The sequence below is a fragment of the Sus scrofa genome, chromosome 7, assembly GCF_000003025.6.
Source record: "Sus scrofa isolate TJ Tabasco breed Duroc chromosome 7, Sscrofa11.1, whole genome shotgun sequence".
NCBI classification, from domain to species: Eukaryota; Metazoa; Chordata; class Mammalia; order Artiodactyla; family Suidae; genus Sus; species Sus scrofa.
In genome coordinates, this window is record NC_010449.5 from 310,075 (window position 1) to 331,285 (window position 21,211).

The following is a 21,211-nucleotide window of genomic DNA, read 5'->3' on the forward strand; positions in this document are numbered from 1 at the left end:
GCGCTACGTCCATGAATCCTGGGGATTTTTCCGCCGCAGATAAAGAAAAACCTGGAATGCACTTTGTCAAGAACTAAGACACAGTCAAGAAAGACTACCTGCCCAAGTCTAATAAACCTCAGTTTTATTTACCCAAGAATCAAAAACCATAGCTAGAGAAACCATTATAACATGAGACATTTAAGTAACACTAATGAAAAGAACAAGCTGGGAAGTGCAAAACTGTCATTTCAACACAGGCCGAGCTCTAATTAACGCTCTTTTCAAAGGGCTTCCTGGACGGCGGCCAAATAACAATCTGCCAAGCAGCAGTTTAATCCAAAAAACCAATTATAATCTATAAGCATATCAAATTGTAAAAATTTAATCATATTAAACTCCCAATTTATAACCTCCAGTATTTACCAAAGGGTCTCTCATAAATTAAGAAACAAGTCAAGAGAATGTCCGAATCCAGGTAAATTAATGTGGAGATCAGAACATCTACTCAGCAGCCTCCTTGCTCATGCAGTGTCCACAGGAAAATAACCCCAACTGACCACACAAGGGCTGCGCCTGGCACTCGTCTATATGTTAAAAAAGCAATGATGAGGCCCCATCTTCAGAGACGGAGACTGAGCAGCTAGGGCCAGAGCATCTTCCGAAGTTCGAGAAGAGAAGACAAGCCAAACGACAGGCCAGAGAGCGGCCCGCTGCAGCAGGAAAGGGCTCCCACGCGGAGGGCGCACCCTGTAAACCAACGTCCCACTTAGCAGTGTTGGCTGGACGCACAGTGGCCTACGCTCGGGTCCTCGGGCTTAGAAAGTCAGAAAGCACAAGCTGATCCTAAAGACTCAAACGAAGCTTGCTCTAAATACGGAAACGTGAGGGTTGCCTAGGGAAAACGATGCGTGGGCACGAGTTTAAAGGCCCCGTGGCTGTCTGTCTGGAGCCGCAGGCTCCCGGCCACCCAGGGCATCAGCACACCCCTCCGGTCCTGGGGTGCGGCCTCGGGAGAGCGCCTGGCTCCTCCAGCCGGAGGGCGTTTGGCTTTGGCTCCCAGAGCCACAAGGGAGAGAGGCCTCACCCCCGGGGAGCCCGGGACAGCCGGCCAGCCTTACAAAGGAGGGTGAACAGGAGAGCGGGGGGCCCTGCTTGGCCACCGGGCAGCACAGGCCGGCTCCGCAGAAATGGGGCGCATCTCAGCTGTGGGGCCTTCTCAAGGACCTGGGGAAAGATTTTAACAGAAAAGCAGAAAACCAGGAAGCTCCCTCATTCCTATCCAGATGGCCCCGAACAGACGACGGCGGCGTTTTCCTCTCGCCTCCAGATCCCAAGCAGGGCCTCTCGGCTCAGACGAGACGCCCTTGCCGAGAACACGCAGCACCGTCCCTGCTTACCTATGAGGTCGGGTGTGCCAGTCCCCAGGTTTTCTCCTCTAATCGTGACCTTTGTCCACGGTATCCCCTCATTTGGAGAGATGCCTGTCACCAGGGGCGGTGGTCGAGATCGAGACATCACGCCGGTCACGCCGGTGGCGGAAACGGGACGCCGCGCTCCCCAACCTGTGAGGAGAGAGGAACAAAGGCTCAGTGCCACGTGAGACACGCATGGGCCAGAGACGGAGGAACCAGACACTCCACCAAACAGGGATGTGCTCTTAGCACACAGTGCTGGACTTTTTAGCTGGCAGCCCCTCTGCCACCACCTCCTGAACACGAAGGTTGACCCAGGACACGGGCGAGCTCTGGGAGGGAGGCATCGGGAACATAAACCTTTGAGGTGAAGACAGACAGAGCCTAGAAGCAACCTGCGCCCCAAGCCACCCCTCTGCTCCCCAAGAATATGCTGGACGCTGCTGAAGAAGGACGTTCTGACTAATTAGATCCGCAAAAATTAAAAGCACATCTACATTCTCACAGGTGTACTGACTTTCACCTTATTTTTGTATTAGATTAGGCACAGCAACTCTTTTAAATGTGTTCAAATCATGGAGTTCCTGTCGTGGCACATGAGGTTGTGGGTTCGATCCCTGGCCTTGCTCCGTGGGGTAAGGATCCGGCGTTGCCGTGAGCTGTGGTGTAGGTCACAGATGCGGCTCAGATCTGGCATTGCTGTGGCTCTGACGTAGGTCAGCAGCTACAGCTCCGATGAGACCCCCAGCCTGAGAACCTCCATATGCCACGGGTGCAGCCCAAAAAGGACAAAAGACCAAAAAAAAAGTGTTCAAATCAACACACTGGCATTTTCACAAAACCTATGAGGCAGGCACACGGGAAGGAGGGTAAACGCACTGACAGCTCCAGGTGGAGCGAAACTGGGAGGACAGCAGCTTCTGAGGTCAAACACCCCGGGTTCTAGTCCTGGCGCTCCAACAGCTTAATTCTGCTCGAAATCTGTTTTCACAGAGGGTCTCTGCAGCCAACAATGGAAGCTCTCCTACGTCTACAATTAGGATGAGGTAATGCCCCCAGTAAAGCAGAGAGCCTAGCACAGAGCTGGCCACCAGCAAAGAAGAAAATGTCACCAACAACCCCAAGAACTCCTCCGGAGCCCAAGGCGTCCGAGGAAAACAGCGAGACCTTGCTGGCTGTCGCCCTTCCACAGGCGGAGCAGCTGGACAGCTGGCCCTGCCTTCCCCTGCTCACCTCTCGCATGGTGAGAAGCTGCCCCTCGCCTTCGCCCACCGGCAGGTGGGTCCCAAGTTCAGTCTCTAATGAAACTGAAGGGAAGTGACCAGGACTGTGGGCCACTGTGGATGGTCATGAATCAAAAAGGACGACCCAGTTCCTAACGTGCTTGAAAAGTACAGCTCTGTTACAGAGGCTGCTAGAGTCCAGAGTGCATTGTACTGCTGCACATGCAAAAACTAAACGGCACCCCCTCACCGTGAAGCACCACCTCCATTTCCCCAAGCACGGACAAACCACCATCTCAAGGAGATGAGTGAGGCACTTAATTCACAAACGTACGCGTATCTACTTTTGACACCGCCGTGTCCACAAGGCACGTGACAGTGCCTGCCCACAAGGTGTGCACTCAGGGAGCACTTGCCGAAGGAATTCGGGAAGAAGATGTCTCTTTTCGACCCTCCTCCAATCGGAAACATCCTACATTATAAAGTTCTTTTCCTTAAAAATCACTACCACACCACGCTCGGGAAGGAGTCTAAGCCTTAGGAACACAGAACTTAGTTTCCGAACATTTCCAGTTTCAAAATTCATGCCAAAATAACAAGGACATTTTTACAGGAAAACTTTCATCTATAGCTGTCGTTAAGTGCCTACAGATTTTGCTCACAAAGATTTTTCCAAATGCAATAAAGCAATAGTCTTTGAAATTCTGTCATAAGACCTTGCGTACATAAATATTTTGAACAGAGGTTAACAAAAGTCTGACTTTACTTCATAAACTTCATTTTTTTAATTAAAATAATATCCAGTCTTTACATTGTACAGCCATTAAGATAACGAAAGAAGTAAAGAATAAAAGTGAAAAACTACCCTAAAATTACACACCATAAGCTAATTTTACCTTTTGAAAGAAGAACAGCAGAGACAGGAGGTAGAGTGGCTATTGATTATTCACATAAGGAAAACTACTGCAGATACAGAATAAGCTATTTTTTAAGGCAATATCTTCACATAAGTATGCTAATAATAAAGGATTAAATGATACAAATGGACAAATGATAAAGGCTGGCAGCACTGAAGCACTATGCTGGAAATTTCACATAGACGCATAGATACACACAGACAAGCTGCAAATTATTACAAACTAGCTCTTAGCCCAAGAACCATACTCCACACTTAAAACCTGTTAGGGACGCAATAGTGTTACAGGTTTGCTAAAAAGGAATCATACAGAAATCTGCTGTGTTGCTATACACTAATAATGAACCATCAGAAAGAGAAAGAAAGAAAATAATCCCATTTAAATTTGCACCAAAAAGAATAAAATACCTAGGAAGAAACTTAACCAAAGAAGTGAAAGGAAGCTACTCTGAAAACTATAAAACATTCATGAAGGAAACTGAAAATGATACAAAAGAAATGGAAAGATATCCCATGTTCATGGATCAAAAGACTTAATACTGTTAAAATGTCTGTACTACCCAGAGCAATCCACAGATTTAATGCCATTCCTATCAAAACATCCATGACATTTGTCACGAAACTAGAACAAACAATCCTAAAATTTGTATAGAACCACAAAAGACCCCAAATAGCCAAGGCAATCTTGAGAAAGAAGAACAAGGCTGGAATTATCACACTCTGACTTTAGACTATACTACAAAGCTGCAGTAATCAAAATAGCATGGCAATGGCACAAATACAGACACATAGATCAATGGAACAGAACAGAGAGCCCAAAAATACACCCATGATTATCTGTGACAAAAGGAGGCAAGACAATACAATGGGGGAAAGACAGCCTCTCCAATAAATGGTGTCTAACACCAGCTACATGCAGAAGAATGAAATTACATTTTCTCACACCATATACAAAAATAAACTCAAGATGGACTGAAGACCTAAACGTAAGAAAACATAGGAAGTGCATTCTTTCACATTGGTCTTAGCAATATTCTTTTGGATCTGTCTCCTCGGGCAAGTGAAAACAAAAGCAATAATAAACAAATGGGACTATATCAAATTGTGAAGCTTTTGCACAGCAAAGAAAACCATTATCAAAACAAAAAGATAACCTACTGAAGAGGAGAAGATATCTGCAAATAATATGTCTAATAGGGGATTAATATTCAAAATACATTCATACAGCTTAATATCAAACAAACAACCTAATTTTAAAAGGGGCAGAGGAACTGAATAAACATTTTCCCTGGGATGGCAAATAGATGCCAAAAGACACATGAAAAGATGCTCATCACCACTAATCACTAGAGAAATGTAAATCAGAACCACAATGTGAGGTGCCTCTCATCTGCCAGAACGATTACCATCAAAAAAACAGGAAATACATGTCAGTGAGGATGTGGAGAAAAGGGGACCCTCGCTCACTGTGGGTAGGAATGTAAACTGGTACAGCCACCATGGAATATAGTACAGAGGTTCCTCAAAAAAACTATCATCTGATCCAGCAATTCCACTCCTGGATATATATATATGAAGAAAACAAAAACACTAATTCGAAAAGATACTCCAATGTTCATGGCAGCTTTATTTACAATAGCCAAGGTATGGAAGCAACCCATCAACAGATTAAGAGATAAAGAAAATGTGGTATGTATAAACAATGGAATACTACTCAGCCATAAAAAGGAATGAAATTTTCCCATTTGCAACAAAGTGGAGGGACCTGAAGAATACTTAGACTTAGTGAAAAAACTCAAAGAAAGACAAATACTGCATGTTTTTACTTACATGTGGAATCGAAAAACTAAAGCAAATTAACAAATATGACAAAGCAGAAACAGGCTCACAGATACAGAGAACCGGTGGTTACCAGTCAAATAGGGGAAGGCGATCAAGAGATACAAACTACTGGTTATAAAATAAATAAGTCACAAGGATGTAATGTACAGCACATGAAGTATAGGCATATTTTAAAATAATATGACATAAGGAAATCTATAAATATCAAATCACTATATCGTACACCTGAAACTAATATAACACTATATATCAATTAAACTTCAACTTTTTAAAAAAATTTAAAAAGCAATCGTGACACTGACATGTCTCCAGACCCACATTACTTTAGCAAGAAGAATTAACCAGGCAGTAGACACCTGTTTGATTTCCTTGATATCGCTACGGTGTTCATACGTTACACTGAATAAACTTATACCTTATACCTAGGAGTCAGTCATTTTTACTAATGGAATTAAAAACAGTACCATGTCATATGGATAGCCAGTATTTTAGCGGGAAAATAAAAACAACACTGAAACATACATTTCTGGAGATAAAGAAGCAGATTTTAATACTACATTTTGTCAATGATTTATATTCTGTAGATACAGTGAAAAGAATAAACAAATGATTGCTTGCTTCTCAGCAGTTTCTCTAAAAGAAAGAGCCGGAAGAAACTGAAATAATTTTTAAACTTAATGCCTTCTTTTAATGTGAGGTCTTGGTTTATCACAGAATTATTGTTTTGGGCAAATAAATTCCTTCCTACCTATAAGGACAAAGGACAGCTTTACACAAGGATAGTATGGCAATGCCTTTCAAAAAGGTTTTAGACTTTTTTCATTTAGATATTACCTTTTTAGATAAGTAATAGATTCACATGGTAATCTAGGTTTACTTTCATAAACACAACTATATCCAAGCTGTAAGTTTCGGAATGAAGCCAGGACAGAACAAGCTCAAAAACTTAGATCTATGAACACCGTGTCAGACCTGGGTTCTAAGCTGAGTTCCGGCACCAACTGAAAGCCCCTGGTTACTACTCAGTTCTCTGAAACCGGTTTCTCATCGGTACATATGGGGGCTGAGTAAGATCAGCCCAAAGCCACTTTTTAGTTCCCGATTCTGTCAGAGTCTTACTTACAGGACCAAGCTTCTAAATTCAATTACTAATACGACTACAGAAACTGGCCTCCCTAGCTTTTCACAATTAAACTAAACTATAATAAAAGCATGTTGCCATTCACTTGAAAATTCTTACATTTACTATAAAACATTTTAAATATATCATTAAAAGAATCTGAACTTCTAAGATCTTATATTTGAATGTTAGAGTATGACGTGGCCTACTATTCCCTTTCATTTTCAGAAATTACACTGCAAAGACTAGGCCTCAAAGCTTTTATAGATACGGTTTTAAAATGAATTGTTAAAAGTAAACTTCTATAATAGTTACCATAGATTAAAATGCACAATTGTTTATTTTCAACAATAAGCCATCGGTTTTTCTATTTCCCTAGTTTTATTAAGTACAGAGAGAAGGAGAAAGACAAAGAGACAGACGGAGGGAAAGAAAGAGAGGAGAGCAGATGTAACATTCAGGTAGACAGAGACTTTTACTCCAGCTTAGAAAGGCTCGTTTGACCAATAAACCAAAGGAAAATGGGGAAGAGACACTGGAAACAAGCAAGGTTGAGTCATTTCTGTGGGATGGCAAAAAGAAAAAATCTGTAGGGCCTATAACTTTCTGTGTTAAACATTTCTTTCGCATTTTTATCTGCACTTAAAGTCTACAAAAATACCAATGAGGTCAGGGGAATTTTAAAATGTTGAAAGAAGCTTTAAAAAAAAAATCTTCACCAACAGCTTTGAAAACATTCACCAATTGTGTATAAGGCAAGTCATAAAATAAACAGCTTCACAAAGCTTAAACTGTAACTCTGAAATGGTTATGTACTTTTAAGACAGTACTTTTGAAATACGCTGGAAAACAAGCGTTTAATTTTCCCGTATTAGGGCCTGGAGAGGACTGAACCAGAACCTATTCAAACAGAGGGCGACTGCAGGAGTCCGAGCCGCGCTGCGGCCTCCGTTCTTCTTGGCTGTGTTCTTTCCACGACGCCGTGGATGGAATTGAGAAATCGACAGAACAAAAGAAATGCACAAAGCGAAGTATTTTACACCAATGCTAGTAGGAAATTATTCATTACCGACAGAAATACAGTCATGGGAACTTACTGAGTCTGCAGAAATAAAGGCTGCCAAGTTAATGGTTTGTCTTACTGCTCAAGCCACTAAAAAACTGAAATTCCATAAGAATACGAACCTCCCTCTCCATGAGATTTTTCACTCACTGTACTAGCCTTTACAGCCCCTTCTTCCTCTCCTCAAAATAATGAAGCAGCGAGAACGACCTCCCACATGGAGTAAGAGCGGCGAGGAAAGGGGACGCTCGGTGTCTGCAACGGTGACCCCACGAGAAACAGCCTGGCCTCCATCGACCTGTTTCTTCAAATCCTCGTGCGAATAAGAAGTGTTATTAGTAAACCTCAAACATAACCAACTCAAACCTTGCAGATGAAAGCTCTAAACCCACGCACACACACTAACATGCTTTGAAAACACACACACACCGCTTAAAAACGAAAACGCAAGTGTCAAACACCTTCTGCCTTTGGGGAATCACGTGGAGCGCTCCACATTAAGAACCCTCCCTCAGAAACGATTTACGCTTCTTTAAAAAAGTGGAGATCCCATTTTACACAGTAGCATTTTATAATAAAATGTGATCCAACAGTTTCAGGACTCAAAGTTATTTTTATTTATTTATTTACAATCCTTTTCCTCAAAAAAGAATTGTGTTAGGAAAGCGTTTTCTTGTTAGCATGCTAAAAAGCAAGAAAAAACTGACAATAGACTTAAAAATGAATAGTCCACCTCCGTTCACCGGTGATGTTTAATGCATGTTTTTTTACAAAGGAAGCAGCTCCACAAAGCCACGCATAAGCCAGTGAGGTGCAGACTTCACCAGTTAGCTCAGGGTCTGCTTCAGTTTTAAAAAGACCATAAGCTTTGGAATTCCCATCGTGGCGCAGAGGAAACAAATCTGACTAGGATCCATGAGGACGCAGGTTTGATCCCTGGCCTCGCTTCATGGGTTAAGGATCCGGTATTGCCCTGAGCTGGGGTGTAGGTTGCAGACATGGCTCGGATACCGCATTGCTGTGGCTGTGGTGTAGGCCGGCGGCTACAGCTCCGATTCGACCCCTAGCCTGGGAACCCCCATATGCTGTGACCCTAAAAAGAAACACACACAAGAAAAACTCCATAAATTTTATAAAAAATAAAACCAGGCTAAGACAGCAGAGTACAAAGACCTGAGCTCACCCTCTCCAACGGGCACGCCAAAACTGCAACTATTTACAGAGAAGCTATTGATGAGAACACCAGAAGAAAAGCAGAAAGGAGCTTCCATGACGAAAAACATACAGACGGAGCCAAGCGAGAGCAGGGCTTCCCAGGGCCCTGCACTGAGAGGAGCAGCCCCCAGAAGGCCTGGCTTTATGACCAGCACGGTCACTTTGTGGGGAGCCAGAAGGCTCTGGGAAATACAGTCTCCACACAAAGTCTCACTCGTGCCAGGACTCAGGGCAGTGGGTCTCAAAGGACCTGGGTCCAACCCCTGCTGATTGTGGAGGAAACTCCTGAGAGGCAGGAGGCACGAGAAGTACCCCCTGGGGCCACAGACACGGGATGCCTCAGGCCAAGCAAGCAGCTGGGCAGGGACATAGTCCTATCCACGGGCCAGCCTGCCCCCACCAGGAACCAACCCTGTCCATCAGAGAACCCAGGACCCGGCTTCACCTGCCAGTGCACAGGCGCCAGCCCCAGATTCCCCGGGCACCAATTCCATCCACTAGCGAGTGGATACAAGCTCAAGGACCACAGGCATGCCATGTCAGGACCCTGGACCCCCACCAGAAGGCCTGCCCTGTTCCCAGCGTCCCCCTTGGCCCTATACACCAGCAGGCCAACACCAGCCCTGGGACATTCTGGGCCCATCCACCAGCTACCACGGTACATGGCCCCACACACCAGCAGGCTGTCACCAGCCTCAGAAAACCCTGGACCCTGCAGCCAGCCTTGGTAACTGGTCCCACCCACTCGTGCATGGACATCAGCTTGAGGACCCTGGGGATCCTGGCTCTGCCCACCAGCAAGCTAGCACTAGCCCTGGAAGCTCCCAGGCCTCGGTCCTGGCCATCAGCAGAGCAATACCAGCTCTGAGACACCTTGAACTCGTCAGCCGGCCATGTGGACTCCAGTCTCACTCACCAGTGGGCCAACACACAGTGAGTCAGGAACCGACCCCACCCACCAGCAGGCTGACACTAGAGCTGGGAACCGCTGGGAACCCCGGCCTAGTCCTGCAACCAGCCAGCCAGAACCAGGCTGTGCCCCTGGGGCCCTGCAGCCAGTTCCTTGTGACACGCCCCAACCACCATGGGCAGTAGCCTCAGAACAAGGCAGAACCTGAAAACTGACCAGTGCAGGGGCCAGCCACACTCACAAGACCACCCACAGCAGCCAACCCACCAAAACCAAAGGACCCCTGCAGCCCACAGAGGAGGCAACCACAGAGCAGACAGCCTCGACCAGAGGGGAGCATGCTGCTGGGGCACAGGGATCTCCTCCAGAGGCCACTTTCCAAGGTCGGGAAAAATACGCAACTCGGCAAAGATACTGAAATAAACACAGCAAAGCAGGCAAGAGGAGGTGACAGAGGAAGATGGTCCAAACAAAAGAACAAGATAAATCCCCAGAAAAAAAAAGGAGTGAAGTAGAGAAAGACAATCCACCCAATAAAGATTTCAAAGTAATTATCCTAAAAATGTTCAAAGAACGTAGAAGAAGAGTGGATGAACAGAGTGAAAAATCAGAAGTTTTTAACAAGAGTTGGAAAATACTAAAAAATCAGAGATGAAGAGTATAATAACTAAATCGAAAGACATACTAGAAGGAATCAACAGTAGGTCAGATGATACAGAGGAACAGATGAGCCAGTGGGAAGACAAAGCAGTGAGAATTACTGAAGCTGAACAGAAAAAATAAAGCATAGCAAAATGGAAAGAGGACAGTTGGAAAGATCTCTGAGGCAACATCAAGCACACTAATAAGTCACATTCTTGAGGTCCAAAAACGCAACAGAGGCAAGAGTGAAGAACACATCCGGAGACATAATCACTGAAAACTTCCCTAACCCGAGAACAAAACATCCAGGTCCAGGAAGCACACAGAGCCTCACCCAGAGCAACTCCAAGAGGACCACAACAAGACACGCTGCAACTAACACGCCAAAAATTAAATATTAAGAGAGAAGAGTAAAAGCAGCAGGGAAAACAAGCTGTGTATAAGGGAACTCCCATATGGCTATCAGCTGACAAAAACACTAGTTTGAAAAGATACACGTACCCCAAGGTTTACAGGTGCACTATTTATAACAGGCAAGGTATGGAAGCAACTCAGTAGGGCCATCCAATGATGAAGGGACGAAGAAAATGTGGTGCACAAAAATATACAATGAAAGATTACTTAGCCATAAAAAGGACTGGTATCTTGCCATTTGCAACAATATGTATGGACCTAGATAATATTATGCTAACTGAGATGGGGGTCAGAGAAAGACAAGTCCTATGATTTCACTTATATGTGGAATCCAAAACACGTATGAACAAACATAACAAAACAGAAACAAGGTTGCAGGGGTTAGGGGTTGTTACCCTGCATGAGGGAGGCTTCCAGTCTGCAGCCCACCCCTCCTCCCCCGCCTACCCAGGCTCGGTATTCAGGTGTCCACCCACCAGCCCACAGAGCCCCACCAGCACAGGGCCACAAACCTGGACCTCAATCCTCACCTTCCCTTCTCCTCCTCCTCCTCTCCTTTAAAGAAGCTTCAGGGTTCCTGCTTGGATTGAGGAAACAGGCACTCCACTGCAAAACATGAAAACATCCCAACTACATGAAGGAAGTGAAAACCACCTTGGTTGGGGCAAAGAGCCGCCTTCGTCTCCACACACAGTGTCCAGGCCCAGGAAGCACATGGCGCTGCTGCGGCGGGAGGTGCTCTGGGAACCAGGGCACCTAGCTGTGCACTCTGCAGCCTCAGCTACAGGTGCCACAGTGCCATGTGTTCTGCAGCCTTGTCCACATGCACCACAGGTGCCAAGCATTTTGCAACCTCATCTAACACATAATCTACAAAGGGACACCTTACTATGTTTGTAAATACAAACCCCACCAGTTTCAGGCTCCTTAGTACTCTACTGCATGGATGTATAATCAAAGAGGCATTTACGTGGCTTCTGATTTTTTTGCTATTGGACCATGACAATGAACACTTGACTAGAAAAGATTTTTCTACATTTACCCAATTACTTCCTTGCACTGCATTCAAAGAGGAATTGCTGGTCACAGAATGTACATTTAATACCCTAACATGAATACCAAACTGGCCTGCAGAACTACTAACACGAACTCAGCAACAGTGGGTACTAGCAACCTGTTTAATCGGCAGCAATCTGACAGGCAAAAGGAAATAAGATGGTTTCAACTTGTACTGTGTATGAATTCCATTTTCATCACCTCTGCCTCTTTTTATTAGGGTTAATTTCCTTGATTATAAGCTATCTAATGAGAACACTAACTGCGTCCGTTGTACACACTGTCAAAACCAGCCCCAGGAACCACTTGTCATTTTACTCTGTTTACGGTGCTCTCGGAATTCAGGAAGTCTCGAGTCTTTTAACATCAAACCTACTGACCTTTGTTTTAATGTTCTGGAGTCATGCCTTCAAAGTCATGATTCTGGTATTTTAATGCTGTTCTTATCTATGTACTTACTTAACTCATTTGGAACCTATTTTGGAGTCCCGAGAAGAGCTTGCTAACCACAACAGCACGTCACTGAGTAACCCACTGTTTTCGCCACTGATATGAAATGCCACGTTCAGCACAGACAAAAGTTCTCATTTTGTCTGTTTCTAGGTCCTCTATGTTTCACCCCACTGATCTATTTTGCACCTATTAACATAATAATTTAATTTTACGTTATAACTAAATACCTGATCAGACAACTAATCTTTCACAAGTTCTCTTAGCTGTCTCTCACACATATTAGTCCAAATGAACTCTAAAATACTGATTCTAAAATTAATCCTTTCAGAATTTTAATGGGGGAGTTCCCGTCGTGGCGCAGTGGTTAACAAACCCGACTAGGAACCATGATGTTGCGGGTTCGGTCCCTGCCCTTGCTCAGTGGGTTAACGATCCGGCGTTGCCGTGAGCTGTGGTGTAGGTTGCAGACGCAGCTCGGATCCCGCGTTGCTGTGGCTCTGGCGTAGGCTGGTGGCTACAGCTCCGATTCGACCCCTAGCCTGGGAACCTCCATATGCCGCGAGAGCGGCCCAAGAAAATGGCAAAAAGACAAAAAAAAAAAAAAAAGAATTTTAATGGGAATTACCACCACCTTGATATACTGTATTTACTCTTTTTTGTCTCTCCTGAATAGAAGTCCAGTAGAGAAGGGTTTCATCTGTTCCATCCACTGCTGTACACTCAGATTTAGAACAGTATCTGTCATATAACTGAGGCTTAACACATATTTGTTAAATAAGCCAATGTAATAACGACACAGAATTCCTGGATAATTTCAGTACATTTAAAATATCTGCAATATTGAATCTTCTCACTCACTCATCCTTCATGACTGTCAAACTATAAAGTTCTGTTCACAGAGGAAGTTCATGTAATTTATCTGAAACCAATCAACTAATTGGGCCTCTCTCAACTGAACTCATTTCCCAAAAACTTTGTTTTCTCTGCAGAAATTTTTATGACCTCCAAATACTGTAATAACTTTGGCTCTTGCTCGTCCGTACTTGTGGCATTTATTTTAACTGCTTTGCTGCACCTGCTGTTACGTCCCAAGCAGTCCTAAGAGTGCCAGCTGCAATCACCTTGCATCTCACCTGAGACTGCACCGGGCCAGCCTTCAGAGCAGCACTTCTCCGCCTGTGCTGCTTCACTTCACGTGAGGAGCCTTTGTGGTTAGGTCTTTCTCCTAATCACCCTAGAGAAATGCTAATACCATAAATACACTGTATGCCTGCATTACGTATATTCATCTGTGTTTTGTACATGAAGACTTTCCTGCCTCCTCAACAGCTAATGTCCAGTCACTCCTCCACTGAGAACACATCTCCAACATTGCACCTCTAAGATGTTTGCTATGGATTTTTTATTTATTTTTCAGGAAGTCGGGTTTTTTGTTCTGATTTTCGAGTTTAGTATCATACTATCTCCTTCCATAGCTATGGTTTTATTACTGCTTTCCTGTCTTGAGTATCTGTAAATATCTTTTTCAGGGTTTGAGTTGTCAACACTTTGCTTCAATGATCTTTTACAATAACAGTCCTTGATGGAAGCTATTAATTCTACCTTCTCTTTTCAGGAGCAGTGTCACCTAATACATTACTGACAATTTCAACATTAACTCCTCTTCCTTGCATTTTATTTTGCTTTTCTTTTTCTATTTGTCTGGACTGAACCCCTAGTTCGTTTGTTCCCAACTTCCTTGTTTAATAACAACAATTAAAGCCACGATTTTTCCTGCCTACAGCTCTGGTCATATTCCATAGATTCTGGTAAACAATGGTTTCACTGTTTATTTACAAATGATCTATAGTTGCAGTTCTGATTTCTTCTCTGACCAAGATTAACTTTAGGAAGCTTTAACGAATTCCACAGTTAACAGTTTGTTGTTGAACTTTTTCTTAAATTCTGGTTTTTACTTGTTTCATTCTTATTCGTATTTGTTTACCTGTTTTGGTCAGAGAATGTGGTCTGAAAATGTCCTAATTTGGAGAATTTATTGAGGTTTCTTTTGTGAGATTCTTTCATTTTACTTACTCAGTGAGCTTCCTTAGTGCATATTTTCAGGAGTCAGCAAACTGCAGCAACCTGTTTTTGTAAATAAAGGTTTATGAGAACACAGCCACATGAATTTACTTCTATATAGTCTGGCTGCTTTCTTGCCAAAACAGAGTTGAATAGTTGCAAAAGAAACCTTGTAGACAAAGCCTAAAGTATTCATCACCCAGCCCTTTCCAAAAGCATGCCAACTGGTTAGATGAGGGCAGGCCAGCATCCTGTCTACCAGCACCCACCATTCTAACCTGAAACACTTTGAGCTCAAAGTCCTTGAACTTCCAGATATATGGTAAGGTTCCTCCCATCTTCCAGATGTATGGTACGGTCTTTTCCTCGTAGTGACAAGGGGGAAGTCATACTGATGCAAAACTGAACAGATCCTCCAATTATCACTTCTGCTTACAATTAGAAATTCAAAGACCATTCCAGAATCCCTTATGGAAATTAGAGCTGTTAAATCAGTGTTACTGCATGCAATTGAGAGACTGGTGCTTTGATTTTTTTTTTTTTAAGCACTTTGCAAAGTTTTTTTTTATTCTTTTTCTTAATAGGTTTTTAATTTTTTATGATTTTTATTTTTTCAATTATAGTTGATTTACAGTGTTCTGTCAATTCCTACTGTACAGCAAGGTGACCCAGTCATACATATATATACACACATATTCTTTTTCCCATATTCTCTTCCTGACTTACTTCACTTAGAATGAGAGTCTCTAGTTGCATCCATGTTGATGCAAGTGGCATTATTTTGTTCTTTTTTATGGCTGAGTAGTATTCCATTGTACATATGTACCACTTCTTCTTAATCCATTCATTGTCAATACATTTAGGTTATTCCCATGTCTTGGTTACTGTGAATAGTGCTGCAGTGAACATACACGTGCATGTATTTTTTTCAAGGAAAGTTTTGCCCAGATTATGCCCAAGAGTAGGACTGCTGGGTCATATGGTAGTTCTGTATTTAGTTTTCTGAGTACCTACATACTATTTTCCGTACTGGTTGTACCAATTTACATTCTCACCAACAGTGTAGGAACATTCCTTTTTCTCCATACCCGCTCCAGCATTTGTTATTTGAGTACTTATTAATGATGGCCATTCTGACTGGTGCGAGGTGGTAGCTCATAGTAGTTTTGATTTGCATTTCTCTAGTGATGTTGAGTGTTTTTTCATGTGCTTGCTGGCCACAGGTATATCTGTGTTGGAGAAATGTCTATTCAGGTCTTTTGCCCATTTTTCAACTGGGTTGTTGGGTGTTTTGCTCTTGAATTGTATAAGTTGTTTGTATATTTTAGAGATGAAGCCCATGTCAGTTGCATAGTTTGAAATATTTTCTCCCATTCCATAGGTTGTCTTTTTTTAATGGTTTCCTTTGCTGTGCAAAAGCTTGTTGGTATGATGGAGCCCACTGGTTTGTTTTTGCTTTTATTTCTGTTGCCTTGGGAGAATGACCTAAGAAAACATTTGTACAGTTGATGTCAGAGAATGTTTTGCCTATGTTTTCTTCTAGGAGTTTGATGGTGTCTTTTCTTATATTTAAGTCTTTAAGCCATTTTGAGTTTATTTTTGTGCATGGTGTGAGACTGTGTTCCAGTTTCATTGATTTACATGTGGTTGTCCAGTTTTTCCAGCACCACTTGCTGAAAAGACTTTTCCCCATTTTATATTCTCGCCTTATTTGTTGAAGATTAATTGACCATAGGAGTCTGGGTTTATTTCTGCATTCTCTATTCTGTTCCATTGGTCTGTATGTCTGTTTTGGTGCCAGTATCACACTGTCTTGACTACTGTAGCTTTGTAATATTGTCTGAAGTCTGGGAGAGTTATGTCTCCTGCTTGGTTTTCGTTTCTCAGGATTGCTTTGGCAGTTCTGCATCTTTTATGGTTCCATATAAATTTTTGGATTGTTTGTTCTAGTTCTGAGAAAAATGTCATGAGTAATTTGATAGGGATTGCACTGAATCTGTAGATTGCTTTGGGTGGTATGGCCATTTTTACGATATTAATTCTTCCAACCCAGGAGCATAGAATATCTTTCCATCTCTTTGAATCCTCTTTAATTTCCTTGATTAATGTTTTATAGTTCTCAGCATATAAGTCTTTTATCTCCTTAGTCAGGTTATTCCTAGATACTTAATTTTTTCAGGTGCAATTTTAAAAGGTTTTGTATTTTTATATTCCTTTTCTAATAGTTCATTGTTAGTATACAGAAATGCAACAGATTTCTGAATGTTAATCTTATTTCCTGCTACTTTGCTGAATTCATTGATCAGTTCAAGTTGTTTCTGTGTGGAGTCCTTAGGGTTTTCTATATACAGTATCATGTCATCTGCATACAGTGACTTATTTTACCTCTTCTCTTCCTATTTGGATGCCTTTTATTTCTTTTGTCTGATTGCCGTGGCCAGGACTTCCAATACTATGCTGAATAAAAGTGCTGAGTGGGCATCCTTGTTTGTTTCAGATTTTCATTGGAAGGTTTTCAGCTTTTCTCCATTGAGTATTATATTGGCTGTGGGTGTGTCATAAATGGTTTTTATTATGTTAAGGTATGTTCCCTCTCTACCCACTTTGGTAAGAGTTTTTATCATGAACGGATGTTGGACTTTGTCAATGCTTTTTCTGCGTCTCTTGAGATGATCACATGGTTTCTGACTTTTCTTTTGTGAATGTGGTGTCTGACAACTGATTTGCATATGTTGATCCATCCTTCTGAATCTGGGATGAATCCCACTTGGTCATGGTGTGTGATCTTTTTTATATGTCGTTGGATTCAGTTAGCTAAAATTTTGTTGAGAACTTCTGTGTCTATATTCATCAAAGATACTGGCCTATAATTTTCTTTTGTGGGAGTATCTTTGTCTGGTTTTAATATTAGGGTGATGGTGGCTTTGCAAAATGTCTTTGGGAGTGTTCCTTCTTCTTCAACCTTTTGGCAAAGTTTAAGAAGGGTGGGTATAGGTTCTTTGTATGTCTGGTAGAATTCACCTGTGAAGCCATCCAGTCCTGGACTTTTGTTTGTAGGGAGAGTTTTTATTATATATATTCAATTTCATTTCTAGTGATTGGTCAGTTCAGTTGATCTATTTCTTCTTGATTCAGTTTTGACAGGATATAAGTCTCTAGAAAATTGTCCATTTCTTTTAGGTTGTCAAATTTGTCATAGTATTCTCTTATGGTTTTTTGTATTTCTGCAGTATCCATTGTGATTTCTCCTTTTTCATTTATAATTTTGTTTATTTGAGTTCTTTCTCTCCTCTTCTTGTTGAGTCTGGCCAGAGGTTTGTCAATTTTCTTTCAAAGAACCAGTTCATGGTTTTATTGATTTTTTCTATTGTTTTATAAATCTCTATTTTATTGATTCCCTCTCTGATCTTTATGATTTCTTCTGCTACTTTAGGTTTTGTTTGCTCTTATTTTTCTAATTATTTTAGGTGGTGGGTTGTCAATTCGAGTTTTTTCTTTTGTGAGGAAGGCCTGTACCACTATGAATTTCCCTCTAAGCACAGCTTTTGCGGCATCCCATAGATTTTGAATGGTTGTGTCTTCATTATCATTTGTCTGTAGGTAATTTTTAATTTCCTTTTTGATTTCCCCATTGACCCATTGGTTTTTTAGTAGCATGTTGTTTAGTCTCCATGTAGTCAGTTTTCTCTCATTTCTTTTCCTGTGGCTGATTTCTAGTTTCACACCACTGTGGTCAGAGAAGATACTTGAAATAATTTCTATACTCAAATTTGTTAAGGTTAGTTTTGTGGCCCAGTATATGATCGATCCTTGAGAATGTTCCATGTGCACTTGAAAAGAATGTATATTCTGCTATTTTTGGATATAATATCCTGAAAATGTCAATTAAGTTTAATTTTTCCATTGTGTCCTTTAGGATCTCTGTTGCCTTATTGATTTTCTGTTTAGAAGATCTGTCCATTAATGTGAGTGGGGCATTAAAATCTCCTACTGTGATTGTATTCCCATCAATTTCTCCTTTTATGTCTGTTAGTATTTGTTGTATGTATCTGGGTGCTCCTATATTAGGGGACTATATATTGATGACTGTAATATCCTTTTCTTAAATGGATCCTTTTTATCATTAAATAGCGTCTTTCTTTGTCTTTCTTTATGGCCTTCATTTTAAAGTCTATTTTGTCTGAGTATTGTAATTTCTGCTTTCCTGTCTTGTCCACTGGCATGAAATATCTTTTCCCATCCCCTCATTTTCAATTTACATGTGTCCTTTGCCCTAAGGTGAGTATCTTACAGACAGCATATTGCAGGCTCTTGCTTTTTTATTCAATCTGCCACTTTATGTTTTTTGATTAAAGCATTCAGTCCATTAGAATTTAATTATTGATAAATATGTATTTATTGCCATTTTAAACCTTGTTTTCCAGTTGATTCTATGTCTCTCCTTTGTTCCTTTCTTTTTTTGTTTGAATGATTCCCTTTTTTTTTTCTTTTGGCTTTTTAGGGCCACACCCACAGCATGTGGAGGATCCCAGGTTAAGGGTCTAATCGGAGCTACAGCTGCCGGCCTGTACCACAGCAATGCAGGATCAGAGCCGCGTCTACACCACAGCTCACAGCAGCACTGGATCCTTAAACCACTGAGCAAGGCCAGGGAACGAACTCGCAACCTCATGGTTCCTAGTCGGATTCGTTTCCACTGTGCCCACGATAGGAACTCTGACTCCCTTTTATTTTACGCTTGTGTCCTTTTCTTTTTAGTTTTGTTAATGTAATGCTTAGTTCTGATTTGCGGCTGCTCTGTCTTTCAAGTATGTTTACCCCTTACTATCTGCTTGCTTTAGCCTGATAGTCACATAGCCTCAAACACATTCTTTTTTGTCTTTTGTCTTTTGTTGTTGTTGTTGTTGCTATTTCTTGGGCCGCTCCCGCGGCATATGGAGGTTCCCAGGCTAGGGGTCCAATCGGAGCTGTAGCCACCGGCCTACGCCAGAGCCACAGCAACGAGGGATCCGAGCCGCGTCTGCAACCTACACCACAACTCACGGCAACGCCGGATCGTTAACCCACTGAGCAAGAGCAGGGACCAAACCCGCAACCTCATGGTTCCTAGTCAGATTCGTTAACCACTGCGCCACGACAGGAACTCCCTCAAACACATTCTTAACAAAAGTCTAGACTTTCTTACCTTCCTTCCCCATATTTTACGATTCTGAAGTCCTCTTTTAACATCTTCATGTTTGTCCTTTTGCTGTTCCTTGACTTTACCATCACTCTTACAATAGGTTTTTTCCCCCTTTTAGATCTGTAAACTGGCTTATTTTAATGATTGCTTTCCAATCGTGATTTTCTCCATCCTATTTCTTCTTACTTCTTTTTGATTTAGAGAAACCCTTTCCGTATTTCTTTTAGGATGGGTTAAGTATTGCTGTACTCTTTTAGTTTTTGTTTGTTGGAGAAATTCTTTATTTCTCCTTCTATTTTAAATGATATTCTTGCTGGGTAGAGTATTCTAGGCTGCAAATTTTTCCCTTTTAGAACTTTGAATGTATCTTAAGATTCTCTTCTGGCCAGTAGCATTTCTCTAGAGGAATCAGCTGACAGCCTTACAGGGGTTCCCTTACAAGGAATGCTTTGTTTTTCTCTTGCTGTCTTTGGAATCCCCTCTTCAACTTTTGCCGTTCTTATTATAATACGTCTTGGAGTGGGACTGTTGGGTTCAACTTGTTTGGGGCCCTCTGTGCTTCCTCTGTCTTAGTATCTGTCTCCTTTAGATTTGGAAAGTTTTCAGACATAATTTCTCAAATATATTTTCCATCTTTTCTTTTTCTATTCCTCTGGAATCCCTATTATGTGTAGATTGGCCTGCTTTATATTATCCCATAGATCTTTTATATTGCTTTCATGTTTTTCCACTTGGTTTTCTGTCTGCTCTCCTGACTGGGTGATTTCCATTACTCTATCCTCCAAGTCATTAATTCCTTCCTCTGCATTCATTATTCATTCTGCTCTTTAGTGAACTGGCTTTTTTAATGGTTTTAGGCCTAGAGAAAAACTGAGTGGTCTGCCAACTGCACATACAGATTTGTCCATTATTAACATCTTGCATTAATAGCGAGTACTTGCTACAACTGATAGGCCAGTACTGACACACTGTTAACTAAATCCCAGAGTTTATTCTAGGATTCACTCTGTTACACATTCTGTGAGCTCTGACAAGTGTATTATTCCAGTTCTCACCATTTCAGTATCACTGCCTTGACCATCCCACTGCTCATCCTCTCTCAGCATAACAATTACACTCCTTAACCTTCTGGGCGTTGCCCGAGAGGCTGCATAACACATGCACAACTTCTCCAAGTGGACTTTCAAATGACACCACGCAGCTCCAAGTAGCGCAGTGCCTTAGAGCAGTCCCAGTTTCTCCTCCCACCCTTCACAACACTGCTGCCATTCATTCAATTACCTACGAGACAATCACCAAATATGGTGCTGCTGCTATTATTCTGAACAAACCGTTAGCCGCTAGATCTATGAAGACAATTTTATCTTCATTTGTTTTTTTCTAATGCTCCTTTCATTATGTAGATCTGAGTTTCTGACCTATATTATTATCTTCCATTCTGAAGAATTTAAGACAAATGTTCTTTTCTGTACTCCCAGCACCAGAGCCAAGTGGACACTTGGCTAGTGGGATGAACAGAACTGGGAACACATGGGCTCACTGGTGCTCTTTTTCTGGCTCTTCAAGGACAGCATTAAACCTCAGGCCATGTGGGATTCCAGCTCCAAGACCCCACCTCCAAGAGAGGTGGCCTCTGGGAGGGATGTCAACCTGGTTTGTCCACTGCCAGACAGACACCATTCCTTGCTTCTGTACCTTATCCCGTGCACTAGTTTTTAAG

At 42.0% G+C, this 21,211-nt stretch overlaps 1 protein-coding gene across 15 annotated transcripts in view; it reads right to left on the reverse strand.

Annotated features, from left to right (window-relative positions):
* The window catches only part of EXOC2 (exocyst complex component 2), a 146,392-nt gene that overhangs the window by 114,996 nt on the left and 10,185 nt on the right, over positions 1 to 21,211 (reverse strand). For 7 of the 15 annotated variants that reach the window (XM_021100094.1, XM_013988935.2, XM_021100104.1 and 4 more), the window contains exons 2-3: positions 11,270 to 11,345; positions 1,380 to 1,544 (exon numbers count right to left, since the gene is read on the reverse strand). In XM_021100094.1, the coding sequence (XP_020955753.1) occupies positions 1,380 to 1,497 (118 nt within the window). In that variant the 5' untranslated portion in view covers positions 1,498 to 1,544; positions 11,270 to 11,345. Of the gene's footprint in view, positions 1 to 1,379; positions 1,545 to 11,269; positions 11,346 to 14,321; positions 14,373 to 21,211 lie in introns of all 15 variants that reach the window. The other 8 variants (XM_003128146.5, XM_021100105.1, XM_021100098.1 and 5 more) reach the window with 2 other exon arrangements.